This window comes from Podarcis muralis, chromosome 1 (assembly GCF_964188315.1).
Source record: "Podarcis muralis chromosome 1, rPodMur119.hap1.1, whole genome shotgun sequence".
Taxonomy (NCBI): domain Eukaryota; kingdom Metazoa; phylum Chordata; class Lepidosauria; order Squamata; family Lacertidae; genus Podarcis; species Podarcis muralis.
Genome location: NC_135655.1, coordinates 45,656,803 through 45,678,760, shown reverse-complemented (window position 1 = coordinate 45,678,760; position 21,958 = coordinate 45,656,803). Strand labels below are relative to the sequence as shown.

At 46.2% G+C, this 21,958-nt stretch overlaps 1 protein-coding gene and 1 long non-coding RNA gene across 4 annotated transcripts in view; both read right to left on the bottom strand.

Annotated features, from left to right (window-relative positions):
• The window catches only part of DPF3 (double PHD fingers 3), a 182,721-nt gene extending 176,831 nt beyond the window's left edge, over positions 1-5,890 (bottom strand). For all 3 annotated transcript variants that reach the window (XR_003706047.2, XM_028724639.2, XM_077927461.1), the window contains exon 1: positions 5,817-5,890. Coding sequence is in view for 2 of the 3 variants with exons in the window: in XM_028724639.2 (XP_028580472.1) it covers positions 5,817-5,848 (32 nt within the window). In the remaining variant the exon portion in view is untranslated. The remainder of the gene's footprint in view (positions 1-5,816) is intronic.
• LOC144327525 (uncharacterized) lies at positions 1,553-5,805 on the bottom strand. Its single transcript, XR_013392631.1, has 2 exons — positions 2,900-5,805; positions 1,553-1,773 (listed from the first exon to the last, which is right to left on the bottom strand). It is a non-coding gene; the product is annotated as an uncharacterized LOC144327525 (long non-coding RNA).
• Positions 5,891-21,958: the final 16,068 nt, after the last annotated feature.

The following is a 21,958-nucleotide window of genomic DNA, read 5'->3' as shown; positions in this document are numbered from 1 at the left end:
ACTTCATCACAGTGCAGGTTTAGATCAAGGCATGATCATATTTAGGGGGTCTTTTTGTTTCCTTCACCAATGAGAGTCCTCAGGCTTGGTTCAGACACACAGCAGCCACCTCCATGCAAATGAACTAGCCCAGGCTGGCTTGGACACTTCTGTGTGACTACATTCTTCTTTTTTATTCTTTGTTTTCAGGCCTGTTAAGCCTGGCAATGGTTTGAGGCATGTTAGTTACTAAGCACATGATGGCTGCTGATTTCATCAGCACGCACACAAGAAGACTCTCAGGGCACCGTAAGGACTAGCAGATATATTGTGGCTTAAGCTTTCATGTGCTATGCTCCATTTTGTCAGGTGCATGACATGTTATCCCAAATTTTGTGTGTGTGTATTGGTACACATATGTATGTATTCCACATAAACACTGAGTTGTACCCAGTTCTGCTAGTATGACCAGAAGGGACACTTGCCCCAGTGAACTCTCGACCTGTCTCCCCACTCTCGGCTCCTGCAACCCTCAAAAGGCCACTTCCAGTGTTCACGGGATGCTCATTGTAGGCTGGAATGTGGGACAGAGCACTACAGGAGATGGGGTGTGGAATAGTCTGCAATCAGGCAAAAGCATCTTTGGTCAGCAGAGGAGAGCAATACCCTGCTCCACATCCCAGCCCTTTACTAAGGACCCCTGACTTAACTGAGGAGAGGTTTTTGGAAGGTAGCATAGGCCTGTAGGGGAGGGAAAGGGTGGGAATTCCCTAGTGCAAGCAACGTTTACGCTGGCATTCCCAAGGGAATACTGGGGAAATTGTAAAGAGTGGAGCCTGTGAAAGTGAACCGTCATTCATTTTGTGATTGTTTGATTACATTGGAGGCTGATTCTCTCTCCCAATGAGATCAGAATGGAGATCAGGAAGATTGCATTGGTGAGGCTGCCTACGGACCATACATTTAAAGCACATGTCTTCCCCCAAAGAATCCTGGGAAGTGCAGTTTACCCCTCAAAAAGCTACAATCCCCAGGATTCTTTGAGAAGAGTCATGTGCTTTAAATGTATGGCATGTACGTAGCCTCGGGCACCGACCCCTGGTAGTACAGCAGGAACAGAGGGGAATTCTATAAAACTTTCTTAGCACTTCTCATGAGCAGGAACCGCAGGAGATTGCTGGGAGGAAGAAAGAAGGTGAGTTATCCAGGGATGAAGATGAGCCGGGGGACAAATTATGTCTTGCGTGAGCAAGGACATCTCTTCAGACTTCAGGTGGCCACAGGGCCTGGAGACAAACAGGTTGTGTATGTATAGTAGTGACCAGAGGAGGAATGACTGCTGGGAGGAGCGCAGAGAGAAGAGAGGAGCGCAGCTGCAACAATGCATGTCACTCCCATATTGGTCTCCACAGCAGGCGCCTGCAGCCTTTCAACAGTTTAACTTTACTCCCAAAGGCACACTCCTCCATTGTCTCCTGAGGCAGGTGGATGCCAGCTGTCCCAACTGTCCACTATGAGGTCAATATCAACAACCATCAACAGACAACCAACAGAAGACACTGCAGAATCCAAATACAGGCAGTGATAAGAACATCATTTAATCCCCGCCCTCCAGGGTGTTAAAATAAGGCAATGGCAAGCAAATACAGGGTGGAGAGGGACACCCTACTGGAGACAGACAGACAGACAGACAGACAGACAATAAGTTTCCAAAACAAGCAAATGTAAAAAGTCTCAGTTGTTTATGGCTGCTTGATCCTGCAAGTTTTGTCCAGATAGCGCCAGCTTCCCTTTCTTGATCAAAGGCAGTCCCAGAAAGGAAAAGGGAAAAATAGAAGGTGAATAAAGGAGGGTCAACAGAGATTTGGGGTCAAAAGGGAGGGAGGAGAGGGTTGCACAAATTGTCTCACATGTTACCGCCTTCACCACCAGAAATAAGCCTCCCTTGAGGAGTCTATTTTTTCCAATTCAGACAAGAACAGGTAGGTAGTCCATCTTTATCCAAGGTAGGCATTTGCCCATTCTTAGCCTCCCCCCCCCCTACAGCCCAGGTTCAGGAATCCCAGCCTTCCAGCCCTCTAGATGCTCCCTGCCTCTTCGCACCGTGTGGGCAAACAAGGTGTTCAGCGGGAGAAACAACACAATGGGCAGTCACACCATTGGCTGAATCCCAGAAGAGAGGGAGGGAAAGCGGAGAAGCGCCGGAGACACCCAAAAGGATCTGCGGAGGCATCGCTATTGCAGGAAAGGAGGAGGAGGAGGAGGAGGAGGAGGAGGAGGAGGAGGAGGAGGAGGAGGAGGAGAGCACTGTGAAATTGAAAACAAACAGAAAAGGGCCCCCAGTGCCTCCAGTTGGGAACTTCAAAGTATTTCTTCCGAGTATCCGGCGGGACTGGAAATGCAGTACTTTATATTCCCCACGTGGAATTAATAGCGCTGCCTAGTTCGGTGTTAGACTGAAAACGAAGGGATTGTTATGCACCAAGGATACAAAGAGTTTAAGGGGGGCGCTGATTTGGGAGGTCGAGCGATACCGATGGTGACCAGGAAAACCTTTTCGAGGCCAGTTTCTTTGCCAGGGGAGACGGGGACGCCAGTTGTTTTGAGGCATCGTAATCAAAATGCAGAGGATGCTCGGCTTCCTTTCATTGTCAGGAAGGAAGGACACACCGGGGCTGAGACGCAGCGCGATGCGACCCCCCCTCTCTGCCCCCCCTTATGTGTCTTAACTGCCTTTGCCCTCATAAGATGTATATTTATATGGCCGGTATATATTTATACGGTTTATCCTGATGAGCAACTTTTCCAGAAGAAAGAAACGTTCTACAGTATTTAACTGCGTTTAACTAACGCGCACTAAAAACGGCGCAAGTTGTGAATCTGGAAAATGGACAGTAACGCCACACACACACACACACACCCATTCCTAGGAAAGCATCTTTGGTCCGCGCGCTGCCTATTGTTTCCTTTCCGATCACCCCCGCGCGGGGGGGGGGGCGGTGTTGAAAGGAGAGGAGAGGGCTAATTATATTAAAAGCCTGGTTCTGCCCCTTTAAAAGAGCGGGAGAGAGTCGGCGGGGGGCGAACTCGGGGCCGCAAGATGAATTCATCGGCGGGCAGCGAAGGGCTCCCAACGGGTCACGTGGAGGGGCAGGAAATGATTGATGCACAAGGTTGCTGGGCGCGAAGAAATTTAATAGCGCCGCACGAGGAGCGGCTTCCCACTTCTGCTACTTCGCCGGGCGCACACGCTTCGTTTGCACCAATGATGTCAGCGAGGCCCGACTCCGGATCCACCCCCCACGCGCCTCCCGCCCCCTTCCAGGCTCGCGATGAAAATATTGCCCTTCCTTCGAGGGAGCCCCTCCGGAAGTGGCTCCTCGAAAAGAAACTTCCACTCAGCCTTTATGGTAGTGGCTTCGTGCTGGCGGCTGTGGGCTTGGCAAGCCTATGGCCATCGGGGCTTACTTCCGAGTAAACATGCCCGGGAGTGGTGCTGCTCTCCCAGCGGATCTGTGCAAGCAGGAGTCAAATACTGGGCTGACTCAGGTGCAAGGGTTGCATCGGGACCGCGCAGGCAATAGGGGGCAGGGCTGGCTGAGCTGTCAAGGCGGCCACTAACTGCTGCACTTGGGGGTTTCAGCAAGGAGGACTGAGCGACCTCGCCCCCCTGAAACCGACGTAACACTTGCGACTCCAAGCGAGCATAACTCCAGATCCCTTCCACAAGATGTAAGCGCATGCTGTCTGGATCAGGGCTGAGGAGGTGTGGGTTCACCCTCGCCCAGCCCTCAGTAGTCACGAACAGGGGTGCCCACTTGAATAAAATATTGCGGGGGGTAACCCCCACCCCGCATAATCGATCACAAGATGCAGCTCACGCACACTATTTGCATGGCAATGCCCATCAACTGGGGGGGGCCGTCCCCCTCAAATGGAGGGGGGGCGAAGAGACCTCGGCCTCTAAGGAGTTGGCTCCTACGGTCACGAAGCTCACCGTCTGCTCTAATCTTACCTAGCTCTCAGGTTTGCTATGAGGATTTTTTTTTAGCAATCTATTTTCATAAAAACCACGTGCGCCGCCCCGAGCCACTCGGAGGAAGGGCGAGATACGGATGTGACAAATACGGTGTTTTTAAACTTTGCTGGGAAGCTGCATCGTCCATCCGCTTTTGGCCACCGACTTTTGTGTGGCCCCGCTCTCTCCTCCCACACCATCGCAGGAAGGGGATCGCTCGCTAATGATCTGAAAATCGCAGCTGCCGCTTCCCTGACGGTCCTGCTTAGAATTCACTAAAGGAAAGGGTCTCATTATGCAAATATTTCATTCCAGAAAGGGAAAGGGGGGAGGGGAGATGTCAGTTATTTAAATATGACAGCTCGCCGTGCATCCTCTCTCCCCAACCCCCACCGCCGTCCCAAATTAAGGCTGCATCTTCCTCGGGTTTACTCTCCCCTCCTCCCATCCATTCACATCAGCAAGTATCCCCGGAACACCCCTCCGAAGTGTGTGTGTTTTTCCCCGATCGGAGGAAGGAAGGCTGAAAGGTGGCAGGACCCCGTGCCGGATAACTTCAGCGAGTGGTAGCGAAGCAGCCCCAAAGGGGCTTCCCTCCCCTCCGCCACTACCACGCCAGGATCCCTGATCCGATCCAGTCCCCGTTGCAGCTGAGCGCCGGTTCCTTCGAGCGCAGAAGTAACCCTGAAAAGGTTAAGGAAAAGCCCCGCCATCCCCAGTCGCGCTGCCAAATCCCGCTCTCCCTTTAATGCCTGGAGGGATTAAGCTGGCTGTGTGTGCTGCAGACCAGAAGGAAAAACCGGGGAGGTTCTGAAGAAAACTACCCGCCTTTAACCACCAGGGTTAGGAAGACGCACACGCACCCCGCCCCCGACGTAGTAGGGCTGCCCCCAGAACCTGCACACCGGGGCTTTCTGGATGATCTGGAGAGCAGCCAGATTTCACCCCCAATTGCACCCTGGCGGCGTCCACCGAGTGGATGCATTCCAGAATCGAGCTCCGGCATCCTCTACTTTTAAAAGCGAAAAAAAAAATATATCGAACGGTATGCAAAGCAGATCGCCGGACTTCCTGCGCTTTATCAAAAGCAGCCAGCCACCAACCCGAGTCATTCATCTAGAACAAGTCGGTCTCTCTCTCCCCATATATACACACACACACACAAGTGTAATGGCTAATATGTCCCTACTGTCCTGCCATGAAAAGATCCGTGCTGCCCTTTTGCCAACAACGAGCCAGCCAAACGCTGGCGACTCAAACTCCTTCCCTCCCGCAGCTTTCAAGCCATCCCAGTTCTGCAAACAGGAGAAAAAACAACTCCCGAAACTGCAACCCGAGCGTTTTCCAAGCCAGTCCTTGTTTGCCCGGTTCCCACCAATCGATCTTTCTGTGCTGGACGCTGATAGCGCTGCAAAGGCAGCCCGGACGCCGCGCGCAGGACTCTGTCAAGTGCAACGCACCCCCTCGGGGATCCGTCAAAACCTTGCCGTTCCCGAGAGCCGAAAAAGCCCCGAGAGCTGCGAGCGGCGCCGGTGCCTCAGCGCCCAGAAACTCCGCTTTCTTTTCATCACCGCCAATCAATTAAGCAGGACGCGGACGTAACAATTTCTTATTAATTACCGAGCGAGAGACTTCGTGTGTGTTGCACAAAAAAGAGAGAGAGAAAGAGAGAGGAGGAGATAGGAAAGAAAAGAGCGAGGAAGGATAGAGCAGCTGGGAGTCTGGAGACGCCCGGTTCAGTCTGGCAGCATGCATCGGAAAGGCGCCCTTTTTCATATTTAAACCACGCGGAATATGTACATTTTTGATTCCTACTTACGCTTTCAGGGGGTTGTGAATGACAGTCGCCATTTTGCTACAATGTAACAGAATATTGTGTCTCGGAGTTCTAAAGGTTCGCTCAGGGGAAGCGCTCGGCCAATCGAGAAAGTGGATACCGGCCCGCCGCCCAATCAAACTCCGAGGGCGGAGCCAGGGTTCTGCTAGTTATTAGGGGAGCTGTCAAAGCCCAGAGGTCACTCCCTTTCTGTGCAACTGTTAAGAGAGCAGGTCTTAAAGGGGCAGCGACGCGGCAGAGGGGCAATCGGCGCTCGAACTTAGATAGCGGGGAGTTTCAAGAGTTTTTAATAATAGTTTGGGTCTTTTAAAAAACCAAACAAAACCGCACACGCACAGAGGCGAGCGTGGGGTGGGTGTGCGCGCGCGGGGGTGAAACATAGTTCGTTCATTGTTTCCATAGCTTCTCGTTTCCCGAAGAGCATCTCCTCCACCACCACCAACTATTCATATGCAAGGATTGGGTTCGTGCCATTTAATCAGGGGGGGGGGGGGAAATTACATGTGTGCTGACCCTCACTTCTGCAGTTGCACGTTCTAGTTGTTCGGGTTATTAAAAAAACCCAAAACAAAACATGGTGGTCTCCATTTTGTTTCCCTTGATCTCCAGCCACTTTCCCCTTTAGGTTTCTTGGAACGCCGCTCGGTAATTACAGTGACTTCAGGGCAGCACCCTTCCCCCTCCGCCAGGAATTTCTCTGTGTCAGTCATCCAGCTTCTGCAGCCAGTGCACTAGTTACATAATGCACAGTGGCCAAACCGACCGCCTGTTTGTTTCACTCAAAGCAACTTTTTGGAAGCGTGATCGTCTGGGTGTAGCGTGTTGAGACCTGACCTCTCTGATCTTTTGACATGAGAAATGGGAGCGGGAGGGAGGGAGCTTCGCCTACATTTCATTAAAGCACATATAAGTGCTCCGAAGCAGCGAAGGAACTTCTCGGAGGCAGCAGATCTTCTGACTGCAAGGGAAAGGAGTGGAGACGGAGCCCCATTTCTGGGAAAGACACCAAGACGTCTGAGTTTACCTGTGGCTAATTACATGAGTCTGCAAATGAATTACCCAGAAGAGGAGCTGAAAGATTTTTGATGTGTCTAAAGGCTGAAATCATACCCACTTGAGAGTAAGCTGAAATCCCATGCATGCTTACTTGGCAGTGAAGCCTATGGAACTCAATGAGACTAACTTTTGAGTGAACACACTCAGCAGGCATGTATGTGAAACCTAATCACTGGACTTTTGAGGACTGAACTGTTAAGGACACTTTGGGTACTTCCAGATAGGGACCTGGTATCATAAATGAGTCGTCGGGATCTACTTTTTCTGTGTGTGTGTGTGTGTGTGTGTGTGTTAGACATGCTAGCTTCCACACATTCCTCTCCCCACCCCTGTAATGGATATTCATGAGTGTTCTACTACTTGTCATCCACACCAGGGTTGTTGCTTTTTGGTCTCTCCCCTCCGTTACTTCTCCCCTGGCATCCACTACCTTTTTAAATTACAGGCATGAACACAGGTATTTCTATACCTCTGCATACCTGAAGAAATTGCATCCTAATAATTGTACATGAGCCAGCATAGCCAGCCTTGTTCAGCTAGCTACCATGTTTTATTGGGGGCAAAATGAAGGGTGGGGCTTTGGACAGGGGATAATTTTTAAAATACTGTGGGTCTTGTCAAATACCTCTGTGTTTGTTTGTTTGTTTGTTTGTTTGTTTGTTTGTTTCTTAATTAAAGGGGGGTCAGGTGTTCATACAGTGATTACAACCTCTCAGGAGATATTGAGAGAATCTCTCCTCCAAACCAGATGTGAGGCAATCAGTAGAAATAGGAGTCTTGTATTGTTATCTGGGGCAACTGGAAACAAAACGGGACAACCTACTGAAACATTAGGGACAACACGGGTGGCGCTGTGGTCTAAACCACAGAGCCTTGGACTTGCCAATCAGAAGGTCAGCGGTTCGAATCCCTGCAACGGGGTGAGCTCCCTTTGCTCGGTCCCTGCTCCTGCCAACCTAGCAGTTCGAAAGCACGTCAAAGTGCAAGTAGATAAATAGGGACCGCTCCGGCGGGAAGGCAAACGGCATTTCCGTTCGCTGCTCTGGTTCGCCAGAAGCGGCTTAGTCATGCTGGCCACATGACCCGGAAGTTGTACGCCGGCTCCCTCGGCCTATAGAGCGAGATGAGTGCCGCAACCCCAGAGTCGTCTGCGACTGGACCTAATGGTCAGGGGTCCCTTTACCTTTACTGAAACACATGACAAAACACTCACCCTAAAAATTGCACTAACAAGCTGGGAGCAGTTGCAGGTGTCCACTGGGCTAGTTTTACATATCTGATTTTCCACATTAAGGGGAAATCCAGACTAAATGTAAACAAACAAACAAAAATGCCAGCCCTTATGTTTGTTTGTTTGTTTACATTACAATGTCATGTGGATGCAGGGTGGGTGGGTGGGTGTGGAATTGTGAGCATAGCAGCAACAATTTCACAATAAACTCCCATCTGGAAGCACCCTTGGTTAAGTCAGGCTTCCTCAACCTCAGCCCTCCAGATGTTTTTTGGCCTACAACTCCCATGATCCCTAGCTAGCAGGACCAGAGGTCAGGGATTATGGGAATTGTAGTCTCAAAACATCTGGAGGGCCGAGGTTGAGGAAGCCTGGTTAAGATTAAGCCCCACTAGACTCAGAGAGACTCATTTCAGAATAAATATGCATCACAGGAACATAGGGAACTGCTCTATACCAGGACTGACTATTGGCCCCTCTGGCTCAGCCTGCACTGACTTGGCAGCTGTGCCCCAGGGCTTCATACAGAGAGACTCTCTCTGCTGTGTTTGGAAATACTGGGGATTGAACCTTGGGTCTTCTGCCTGCAAACTTAAAAATTAACAGAGGAGCGGTGGAGAGAAGCTTGGGTGAGTTGTGTGGGGAGTCCCTGAGGGCTGAATCTAGTACAGGGGCTAGAGCAGGCATAGGCAAACTCGGCCCTCCAGATGTTTGTGGCCTACAACTCCCATCATGCCTGACCACTGGTCCTGTTAGCTAGGGATCATGGGAGTTGTAGGCCAAAAACATCAGGAGGGCCGAGTTTGCCTATGCCTGGGCTAAAGGTTTCCTGTCCCTGCTTTAGATGGCAGAGTATATTATTCATCTTACTTCAAAATGTGGCAAATCAGCCCTGGGACATTTGGAGGCCCTCCTACGAAGTGGAGTCCTGAGCTTTGAATGTGAGCAAGGAACTTGTTCCAACACAATGCTCCATCTGTGGTCCTGTATGCTGTATGTCTGGCTGTCTGTAGTTCTGCACATGCTCTTAACTCAAGAGGGATGATCTGTTTGGAACAGATTCCCAACAGTTTTGAACAACGCCCCCTATGAATGGAGTTTGTACCCTACTACTGTGGGAATGATGGCATCCTCTAAAATAGTGGAGGGTGTGACTACTACCCAGGCTCAGCTTCCACAAAGGATACTCCAGTCAATGAAATTGTTGCTAGATCAAATACTGGAGGGACGGGACCAGAACGGTGTTTTTTATTTCATGCAGAAATCAAAGGCATGCAGTGTGATAGGAGACACCTACCCTGGACATGCCTTTACAGTTAAATGCAAGTTAATGCTGATACAAGGCATCTGCAAGGCATACCTGATCTACCCCATATGCAGTGCAGTGCACATCTGGCCTGCTTTGACACCATATGGAAGCTAGTGTGGGTGTGGTGTGGCATGCTGTTACTGCATCGAACATTTTATTAGTCTGAAGGGCAACTTTCCCCGCTTCGAAATACTGCTCCACAAACATGCGCATAGACAGAAACCACAGAAATCAGACCTCCCAATTTACATCTTTATCAAGAGGCAAACTGGGCACATTTGTTTTTGTTGAACTTTGCGTAGTTGTACAAACAAACCCACGATAGTATCTTGATGAGAAATAACTGGAAAGAGCAAGAGAATGTCAGTAGGATTGCTGCCTGGAAATGTATCACTGCACAGTTTGCATCCGAGATTAAACCGAAGGGTGGCAGCCATGGATTTAAGGGAACCGAACCGCACTTGCACCTTCCTAGAGACAGTCATTGCGACTGCGTGTGGAACGATATTGTAATAAAGGGGGCAACAGAAAGAGCAAAAAACCCAGATCATCATCTTTATCCAGCAGCACTAAACAGTTGCTTATTAGCTTGTAGTGCAGATCTGACTTGTGTTTCAACTAAATCTGGTCTCATGCCATGCAGTCCTATATATGCTTGCCCAGGAGTGTGTGCTTAAGACTGCAGCCACAGTAGTCTTAAACAAAAGAGAGAAGGGGCCATAGTTCAGTATTATGTTCATGTTCTCCAGTCCTACCATTAGGAAGCATAAGATGCTACCTGTTTGGGGGCTTCCCGTGGGCAGCTGGTTGTCCAACATGTGAAAGAAGGCATTGGATTAGATAGGCCTTTTGGCCTGATCCAGCAAAGCTTTTCTAAAGCAGTCTGCTGGCTACATACTTACATCGTTATAGCATCATAAGCAGAGGGCATTTGGGGCTTATCAGGCCCCAAAATATCTCTGTACACATGTGATTATTGAATCAAGGAATTGGGCAAAGTTCACAATGGGTACAAGTCTTTGTGGGGGCGGGGGACGTATAAGAGGCCATGGTACAAACTAAGCCAAATGCAGCCCATCAGCCATGGATCATGCCCTTCAAGGTGTCCGACATGACAACAGCAACTCTTTTTTGCAGTGTGAGGCAGAGAAGGAAACAGAGGCCTTATCAAGTCCCTGACAGGCCACAGCACACACCTAGCGGGCTGTTCAGCCTGGTAACTCTCCAGTTGTTCCAGACTGATATATGATATCAGTAGATTTTGTCTTCATCCCACTACTATCCTGAAAGCAAAGTGGGTTTGGGGGAGAGAGGAATTGAGAGTGTGTGTATTGTTCTTGTTGTTCTTGTTGTTGTTGGTTTAGAAGTGGCCTAGATATTCAATTGATCCAAAGGATCAACATAGAAAGTTTATGTTGTGAGATGTTATAAGCAGGGCTGTTTGCTGCATGAATAAAGTAATATGTGCATAGACTAGTTCAAAGATACCTTAGGTCAGGTACCAAATATAAAGTTCTATGGAACTACACAATAAGAGTGCATATCCTATTGGTGCGCCTTGTAATTAAAGGCTGTATTTCTGGCTGCTGTAACAGTTCTTGGGGGAGGCTGTTTATCAGCTAATACAAAGGAGAGGTTGGAACTGGTCCAGCCCTTTGAGCAACCTAAAAATCAAAGGGGAACCAGATAAGAATTTCATAAGGAAGATATGCTGCAAAGTCCAGGAATGCTTCTTCCAAGATAAGCAACTCTCACTTATCTTCTGCAGAGCTCCGGCATTCAGGAGTGTGGGAATCTTTCCTTAAAATAACTGACACCTGTCAAAGTTGTTTGCAACTCACATCCTCTCATGAGATACATAAACAACTCTTTGACTGCAGCATCAGAAAGAAGCTGCAACTGCAAGTGTACCAAGCTCAGTGGTTTTTAAAAAGTACATGCCATTGTTTTAAAGTCTGGTATCTCTGGGTGGCCACAAAGAACATATTTAGCCTCTAAAGTCTCTCTTTAAACTTATATACTTGGGATGAATTTGGCTCATAATTCACATAACAGGAAATTGAAACTAATTTGTCCTCTTGGGTTTCATTATACACAGGCAAGGGAAAGCCTGAGTGCAGTTGGACATGTATTCTGGGACTTAAGAAGGCTGATTTCAAAAAGCTTAAGGAAATAGCAGGTGAAGTCCCATGGTCAGAAATACTCATGGAGAAGGGAGTCCAAGATGAATGGGAGTTTCTTAAAGGTGAACTACTGAAGGCACAAAGGCAGACAATTCCAACATGAAAAAAAGTGGGAGGCACCCAAGGAAACCAATGTGACTGCATAAGGCACTTACAGATGAGCTGAAATGTAAGAAGGGAATGTATAAGAAATGGAAGAAAGGAGAAATCACAAAGGAAGAGTATACACCGACAGTTGCAGGGAGTAGGTCAGGTAAGCCAAAGCTCAGAATGAAATCAGGCTTGCAAGAGAGGTTAAAAATAATAATAAAAGGTTTCAGCTATGTTTGAAGCAAAAGGAACAAGCAAGTAGTATGTCCCTTGTGTGGAGATGATGGAGAAATGCTATTGGGTGACAGAGAGAAGGTGGAACTGCTACTTTGCCTCTATGTTCACAAAAAAAGAAAGCAGTGCCCAACCTGGTGATAACAGAATAAATAATGCAAGGAGGGAGCTGCAGCCCAAGATAGGAAAAGAGGTGTTAAGGGAACACCTAACTACCTTAAATGACTTCAAATCTCCAGGGCCTGATGAGTTGCACCCAAGGGTACTAAAGCAGCTTGTGGGTGTAATTTCAGAGCCTCTGTCTATAACCATTGAGAATTCTTGGAGAACAGGTCAGGTCCTTGCATACTGGAGTCAGGCAAATGTTTTTCCCATCTTCAAAAGGGATGGGGGGTGGGGAGAAGATCAAGCACAGATAATAAAACAGTCTGTGAGCACTTATAAAAGGATGCTGTGATTACTAAGACCTAGCACGGGCATCTCAAAAATAAGTCATGCCAGATGAATCTCATTTCTTTCTCTCTCTCTTTTTGATTGAGTTACAAGCTTGGTGGATCAGGGAAATGCTGTGGACATAGTATATCTTGATTTCAGTAAGTCTTTTTTAAAAAGTCCCCCATTATATTATTGTGGAGAAACTGGTAAAATGTGGACTGGATGAGGCAACTACCAGGTGGTTTTGTAGCTGCTTGACTGATCAAACGCAAACAGTGCTCACTAATGGTTCCTCATCATACTGGAAAAAAGTGACAAGTGAGTTGCTGCAGGGTTCTGTCCTGGGCTTGTTGTTGTTCAAATGACTTGGATGAAGATATGGAGGGGATGTTCATCATATTTGTACATGACACACAACTGGGAGGGGTGGCCAGTGCTGTTGAATACAGAACTGGGATTCAAGATGACCTTTAACAGAGAACTGTGCCCAAACTAAAAAAATGAATTTCAATAGGGACAAATGCAAGTTTATACAGTGGTACCTGTATACATACTGGGACGCGGGTGGCGCTGTGGGTAAAACCTCAGCACCTAGAGCTTGTCGATCACATGGTCGGCGGTTCGAATCCCCACGGCGGGGTGAGCTCCTGTCTTTCGGTCCCAGCTCCTGCCCACCTAGCAGTTCGAAAGCACCCCTAAGTGCAAGTAGATAAATAGGTACCGCTTTATAGAGGGAAGGTAAACGGCATTTCCGTGTGCTGCGCTGGTGCAGGCTCGCCAGAGCAGCTTCGTCACGCTGGCCATGTGACCCGGAAGTGTCTCCGGACAGCGCTGGCCCCAGCCTCTTAAGTGAGATGGGCGCACAACCCTAGAGTCGGACACGACTGGCCTGTACAGGTAGGGGTACCTTTACCTTTTTTTACCTGTATACATATGCTTCAGGTTACATCCGCTTCCGGTTACAGACTCCGCTAACCCAGAAATAGTACCTCGGGTTAAGAACTTTGCTTCAGGATGAGAACAGAAATCATGTGGCGGTGGTGTGGTAGCAGGAGGCCCCATTAGCTAAAGTGGTGCTTCAGGTTAAGAACGGACCTCCGGAACGAATTAAATACTTAACCTGAGGTACCACTGTACACTTAGATAGGAAGAACCAGCTGCACAAATATAACATGGAGGACACCTGGCTTGCCAGGAGTACATGTGGAAAGGATATAAGGGTCTTAGTAGACCACAAGCTTAACATGTCAAAAGTGTGATGCAGCAGCAAAAGATGCTAATGTTATTCTAGCCTGTATCAACAGAAGTATAGTGTCCAGATCAAGGGAAGTAATAGTACCACTTAATTCTACCTCAGTCAAATCACACCTGGAGTACTGTGTTCATTTCTAGGCACCACAGTTTAAGAAGGATGCTGACAAGCTGGAATGTGTACAGAAGAGAGTGACCAAGATGATCAAGGGTCTAGAAACCAAGCTTTATTAGGAATGGTTGAGGGAAGAGGGTATATTTAGCCTGGAAAAGAGAAGGCTGAGAGGAGACATGATAGCCATCTTCAAATACCTAAAGGACTGCCATGGGGAGGATGGAACAAGAAGTTAGTTGTTAACAAATTGTTCTGTACTTTGGCTTCAGCCTCTCTCAGCGTGACCATTTCACTCAGTTGGTCCCAATGTGCTAGTTGTCTTACCCTTAAGTAACACATTAGCAAAATGGCAGGCGCTCTTTAATTTTTCCAGGTCTTGGTTACAACAAGCATTGACTTATCCAAATATATTTAGCCCACCTATAGTGCCAAAAACCCTTCAAGGCAGCTAACCATCCTTAGCTAAGATACAGCAATTAAAACAATTAAGAACATTGAACTAACACAAGCAGCAAAGCACTACAAAAATCAGCAGCTAATGGAGGGAAATCACTTCCATGATTCAGGACTTCAAAATGCCCTTTGAAACAACACAGGCTCCACTTGACCCTAGAAGGCCAGCAATGAAAGTGCAGGATGAATTTCCTAGGAAAGGAGTTCAAGAGTTTTGGCACCATTATAGAAAAGGCCATACCATACCTCAGACAGTGGGGGAAGATGGAGCAGAGCCTCTAAGGACAAACTTAGTACAATGGTACCTTGGGTTACAGACGCTTCAGGTTGCAGACTCCGCTCACCCAGAAATAGTACCTCAGGTTAAGAACTTTACTTCAGGATAAGAACAGAAAACGTGTGGCGGCGGCGCAGCGACAGCAGGAGGCCCCATTAGCTAAAGTGGTACCTCAGGTTAAGAACAGTTTCAGGTTAATAACGGACCTCCGGAATGAATTAAGTTCTTAACCCGAGGTACCGCTGTAGTTATTTAGGTACCCCAGGCACAGGCCATGTAAGGACTTATGGGGCACTTTGAATTGGGCTCAGAAACCAACTGGAAGCCAATGGAATTGTTTCACAACTAGTGTCCCATGTTCTCTTTGGTCACTATTAGCAAATCTTTTGGTGCAGATTTGTTTGACTTTTTGGTGCAGATTTGTTTGACTTTTCCCACCATTGCTGCTCACCAAGTTGATGTTTTCTCTGAGGTCTCCACAAGGGTTGCCAAATTTTGAAAAGCAAAAAATAGGACACACTTGCCTAGAGCAGCACGAGGAATCTTTAGAAACACACCGCCTCCCTCTCCCCTCATAGTGCAGCCGGATGACACACCGCCTGGCTGCAGCCAGCATTTGGGGCCTTCCCAAATGTGGAGAGCCAGTGTGGTGTAGTGATTAAGAGCGGTGGACTCATAATCTGGTGAACCGGATTCGCTTCCCCGCTCCTCCACATGCAGCTGCTGGGTGACCTTGGGCTAGTCACACTTCTCTGAAGTCTCTCAGCCCCACTCACTTCATAGAGTGTTTGTTGTGGGAGAGTAAGGGAAAGGAGACTGTTAGCCGCTTTGAGACTCCTTAGGGTAGTGATAGAGTGGAATATCAAATTCTTCTTCTTCTTCTTCTTCTTCTTCTTCTTCTTCTTCTTCTTCTTCTTCTTCTTCTTCTTCTTCTTCTTCCCTTTCCGCCTATTTGCATACAACATGCTCTCCTCAGATCTCTCCAAAGGGGCCCCCATTATCTTGTTCTAGGGTTGACCCCCCACTGAAAACAGGTTTAAATTTTTAGCATTGTTGAGTCCTGACTGAAGCTAAGTTCTGGCTGAAAACTGGTACACTTCAGTTCATATTACATTACTCTTGCAAGAAGCAGGGAACTTCACTGCATGAAGAAATCTATCTAGCAGCAGAAACCTCCCTGTACCTTGAAAAAGTAGCATGCTGATTAGCAGGCACGGCCTCACTTGGGCCCTACCAACCGTATGTACCCTCAAGATTGCCACTCCAGTATTCAGCCACAAGCCAAACCCTTCTACATGCAAGTCAATGGGCACATGCAAAACGATTCATAAATGTCTGTATGCAGTATGTACATTTCCCTGCAAATTCTTTCCTATATGTTGGTCTGTCTGCACACCTACAGCCTCAGATTAATTCAGATTAATATCAGATTAATATCATATCAGATTAATTCAGATACGTGCAAATGCATGTTAATGCACATGTAAACCAGTTTGCCTGGTTGACATCCACCGAAATTTTACTGGCAAAGCCTTACAGACTAAGAAAAGGGCTTTGTTTTTGGATTCAGTCCATTTGAGTCAGCTAAATCCAAGAGCTGTAAACTTCACCATGAATAATGGATAGAAAATTAGAGACACAAAACTTTGGAAAACATTCTCTCACTTACTAGTTTGTCAAATCTCCCTGTCTAGGCTCCACATTTCCCAGTCATAGAGCTGATGAGACTGTACAGAATTATCTAGAGAACACCAATAAGTCTGCAATAAATAGCCTAGGAAATAATTACATTGATGTTAAAGTTATCATGTTTTAAGGACTTAATGTTAACTGTTTTGATAAATATAATTAATGTTCTAACTGTTGTGAAAAACATGTGGGAACTGGGGGGCAGGGTAGTACCTCTGGTGGGGGACATGACATGCTCCTTCTGGTGTAGTTTGTTCATATTTATTTATTTATTTATTTATTTAGATTTTATTGGAATTTTATTTACAACATAACACAAACCCCCCATCCCCCAATACACAAATCCACCCTCATTAAACGTGAACATAACATACAGTAAACAAAACATACAATACAAACAACCAAATAAAAGACTTCCTTTATCCTGTATCTGGCCTCCTTATTTACTTCTTATAAACTGTTTCCTTTATGAATAATTATTAAGATTTTTCTAATTATAACTTAAATATCCACAAAGTCTCCTGCAGACATTAATCGAAACAAGTCCAGGTATGTATTTTAGGGCACTGTTTTGTGAAGTATTCTCTGCATTTTCCCCATGCTTTTTGAAACTCTTGTCTAGTGTGATCTCTAACTGCCTCTGTTAATCTAGCTAGTTCAATATACTCTAACAGTTTATCTTGCCATTCGTTTTTTGTTGGTAAAGTTTCTTTTTTCCAGTTTTTAGCAATTAGGATCCTTGCCGCTCCTGTGGCATAGAGGAATATTTTCTGATCTTTTCTTGCTATACCTGTGTCCATTATCCCTAGTAGAAAAGCTTCCGTATTTTTCATAAAGTTATACTTAAACATTTTTTTAAGCTCATCATATACCGTGTTCCAGAAGCTTTTGATTTTTTCACAGGTCCACCAAACATGTATAAGTGTCCCCTCTGTTTTACCACACCTCCAGCACAGATTTGTTTTTGTCTTATACATTTTAGCTATTTTAGGAGGTGTTAAGTACCATCTATAAAACATCTTGATTAGGTTTTCCCTCAATACTTCACAGGCTGTAAATTTCCAGTTCTTTCTCCATAGTTTTTCCCATGCTGTTAAGTTAATGGTTTTCCCAATATCTAAAGCCCACTTGATCATTACCTCCTTGACCTGTTCGTCTTTCGCCTCCCACGCCAATAATGTATCATACATTTTCGATATTACCTTGGTTTGGTTTTGTAATAACACTTTTTCTAATAATGCAGGTTTGTTTGAGAAACCATTTTTCTTATCTGTCCTGAACACTTCATGCAATTGATGGTATTGGATCCAACCCGTAAGGTGTTGTTTAATTTCCTCATAATCTTTAATTACCAATTTATTGTCTTTTTCCTTAATCCGATCTTTATATGTGGCCCATTCTAATTCCATATTTTAATTTTTTTATTGTAATTGCTTCTGGAGGTGATGCCCACCATGGTGCTTTCAGTTCTACGAGATCCTTATATTTTGTCTATGTTTCATATAATGATTTCCGTATGACATGATTCATAAATCCCCTGTGTACTTTCCCTTTTTCATAAGCTAAGTATGCATGCCAACCATAACGATTATTACATCCTTCTAGATCTAACAAATCATCATATTTTAATACAATCCACTCTTTTAGCCAATTTAGACAGACAGCATCGTAATATAAATTTAGGTCAGGTAGCACCAGTCCACCTCTATGTTTTTTATCTATTAGAAGTTTGTGTTTAATTCTTGGTTTTTTGTACTGCCATATGAATTTGGACATCTCTTTTTGCCATAATCTAAGACTTCCCATTCCTCCAATTATCGGTATCATTTGGAAAGATACATAATTTTTGGCAACAGGTTCATTTTAACCACCGATATTCTGCTAACAAGTGATAATCTTAACTTATTCCAGATTTCTAAATCTCTTTTTATTCCTTTCCAGGTTTTTATGGAATTATCTTTGAATAGATTACTATTATTATTGGTCAGCCAAATTCCTAAATACTTGGTCCTATTTACTATTATTAATCCTGATATCTCCTGTAGTTCTTCCTTTTCTTGCTTGGTCATATTTTTGACTATCATGTTGTTTTATTATTGTTTAACTTGAAGCCGGCTACTTTCCCAAATTCTAATATTCTTTGAATTATCTGTAGTATGCTTTCTTTGGGGTTTTCAATAGTCAGAATCAGGTCATCTGCAAATGCTTTGATCTTATATTCCTTTTTCCCTAATGAGATACCTTTTATTGTAATATCATTTCTTATGGCATTCATCAATAATCCCAATACCATAATAAATAATAGTGGTGACAAGGGGTAACCTTGTCTTGTCCCCCTCTCTATACAAAATTATTCTGTTATTTCATTATTAAGAATAAGTTTGGCTTTTTGTTTCCTATATATTGCCTCTATAGCTTTAATATAATCTTCTCCCAGTTTCATTTCCCTTATGACCCTTTTCATGAAGTCCCACGACACCTGGTCGAATGCCTTTTCTGCATCTATTGATATCAAAGCAGCCTTTTTGTCTGATCTTCTAGGTATTCTAGTAAATCTATTACATTCCTCATGTTGCTGTGTATGTATCTTTAATCCCCACCCTGCACTCCACTCTCACCTGTGGCTCCTAGAAGCTGTCAGCATGCAACAGCAGCTACATCCTGGGAATGGCTTTGACTCACTGGCTAAATCAGGTGAGGGCAGCCAATGGGTCTCAAACCCTCAGTGAGTTGGGGACTTCCCCCTGCAAGCAAAGACAGGTTCCAGCAGATTGAACAGAGGAGACCATCTGTGGGTCCAACAGTCAAGAAGGCACTTGCTGTAGAGGGGAGTGAGGGGCCAATGGGACTGATCAACCTGGTAAGGTAGCCCATCTAGGAGAAGGAAAATCTGATCCTGAACTTCTACTGCCTTGTGGGATAGCTTCAGGAGAAGAAAAGGCTAAGGAGGGTACCCTATGCTAATCCAGAGTGGGGAGTCCCTAAGATGACTGGATGGTGCCTTGTATGCAACTCTTGCAGCCAAGCTGGTGCCAAATGTATTGCTTTCCTTTGGACCACAACAGCATGACCGGGGGGGGGGTCTTGTCTGGGCAAACTAGGACCTCCATCCACACTGCCCAGGCTTGTACTCCAAGAGGGTTACTTCAGTACTACTAATGCAGCCGTTTGACTCAACCTCAGGGGCGTCTTACGCATAGAGGCTAGTGGCGCAGGGTGCCAGGGCACCAAGTTCTGGAGGGCACCAGGAAAGAGGCGGATGCTGGATGTTGCGCCTCCTGGCATCAGCTCGCTGCTCTCACCCTCGCCCGCCATGCTGTGCCGAAGCAGCGCTGTGCCCGGAGCCTCCGTCTGCCATGGCAACTGCAGCATGAAGCAGCCAGCTGAGCTGGGAGGCGCTGCGTCCAGCCTCCGCCTCTTCCCCACCAGAGGAGCCGCCCTCCAGCCGCTGCTTGCCTCCTCCAGCCCCGCTGGCAGTGCCGTCCTCCTTAAAAAAAAACTCTGGGAAATGGGGGGGGGAGCGCCGGAGGGAGCTTTGCACCACAGGACCATATATGCCCTGCTCACCCTTAGCAGTGGTGGACATTAGAGTCTCAAATTTCAGTTGTGCCATGTGCAACACCAAAATCCAGCACCCCTTGCCTCTTGCTTTTTGTTGGATGTCATAGTTGCAGAGTCCCAGAAGCTCTGCACCAAGTGCAACAGCACCAGTAGCACTCCCCTAGATCTTCCTTTGCCTTTGGAGGCACACTCCATTGTCTCTCGAGACAGATGGATAGCAGTAGCAACAACACATTGAATTGTTAAAAGGCATCAGCTAAGAATCCTATATCCTCCCTTCCAAGAAAATCTTTTAAGACTGTGTAAACGGCGTTTCCGTGCGCTGCTCTGGTTCGCCAGAAGCGGCATAGTCATGCTGGCCACATGACCCAGAAGTTGTCTGCGGACAAACGCCGGCTCCCTCAGCCTATAGAGCGAGATGAGCGCCGCAACCCTAGAGTCGTCAGTGACTGAACCTAATGGTCAGGCGTACCTTTACCTTTTTTCTCAGCTATGAAAACAGCTTCCTTTCTGGTATATAAATTACTGCTATGGAGCAACTTCATTACTACAGCCCTGTTACCCTGAAAAATGTACAACTGCAACATAGAACCTAAAGAGGCTTGGAGAAGGAGAGGAGCTGTTTCTTTCATTTTCCCAACACTTGTTGCAGCCACTTTGGCTAATCTCATACAATTCAATGGCATGGTGAAATGGACTAGAGAGGATCTTAAGCAATGAGTTGAAATCTTCTGCATTTGAGCCTGATATAGTGATAGCACTGTGTGTATGTGTGCGTGCGCAATGGATGAGGCTGGCCAGGGAGGATGTGGCTTTTGCATTTTTTAACAACTGCTGGCTGTGCACTTGTGAGTGGGTTGCACAGCCTATGAAGAACAAGAGGGAGGGAAGGGACTTCTGAAATATGGCACTCCTGTGAGCCAGCAATCACACCCCAACTCCTTAGTGTGACACTGAGGCAGCACTTGACCTTGCAAGTAATTTTTTTCTTTTAAAAAATAAAATATTAAATAGAACCCGGAGCGCACAAAGTGGTGCAGGCACTGCTGCGAGGGAGGCAGCAGCTTGTATTGCACATTACCAGTAATGTCATGGGCCTGCTAACACCCACACAGTCATGTTTCACGGAATAGTGCTGCAATCAAAGTACTAGCTGGGGGCTACAGGATCACATTTTCCTAGTAACAGTATATGGTATTTTGAGCATTAGGAAAATGTGATTTTCCTGCTACAGCAGCATTTGCTTGAGAGAGGCCAATTGGATCCTTGGCGCCCACGAAGGAACTGCTGTGCATTCATTGCTCAGAAAAGCAATTGTCTGCATTATACAGACCGCATAAGCTCCAAAGACTCATCAGGCCAAAAGCTCTAGGGAGAATCCATGCCTAGAGCCACAGTTCCAGCCACAAATTTAAGGGAGCAAACTCACCCATTATTGCAGGCCTGTGCATAACTCAGGGAAGAACTACAGTAGATAAATTGCTGCCTTTCCCCCTTGAATAGGGGAAAAGGGGAAAAGAACAAATTTTCCACAGAGAACTAGATAGTGACCCACATGGAGAAAGGATTCGGTCATTTCAAAGCACCATAGCATTTATTTTATAAGACAGATATTATTTAATTTCATATAAAGCATTGTTTGTGTCTGAGGCTTTAAGAATATTTTTTTACCAGCGAGTGTTGCTTACCTAAAAGGGCCTGCAAAAGGAAAGATCCTGAACATTACAAAATTGTTGTTACAGGTTCGAGGTCCTTGTATTAATTTACAAAAAACTTGCTTCCAGGAGACCTGGGGGACGCCCTGAACCCTTATACCTTTGCTTGATCACTGAGATCATCTGCAGGAGCGTCACAGGTTGTTTCCCAAGTTGGTAAGGTTCATTTGATAATGGCAAAAAACTGAGTCTTTAGTGTCATCCGCCCAGTATTGTCAAATCCTTCAGCCTCAAAAGCAGATCCTCCTTGCAAATACAAGTCATCTTTCTGAAGAGGCAACAATGAAGATCTGCAACAGAAGCAGACACCTTTTGCTAATCCCATACAACAGCAGGAGCCACATTATTCAAACCATAGCTTTGTTTTTAAATACAATTCCTTCCAGTACCACCATAAACGTGGAATGCCTCAAGGCTATCAAGATCTACTCAGCATCTTCTGAAACTGATGGCAATCTCAGAGTTTACACAAATCCATTGAATTCTGGTACTATGGGTCCTATTTTCCAGGATAAATGGAGATGG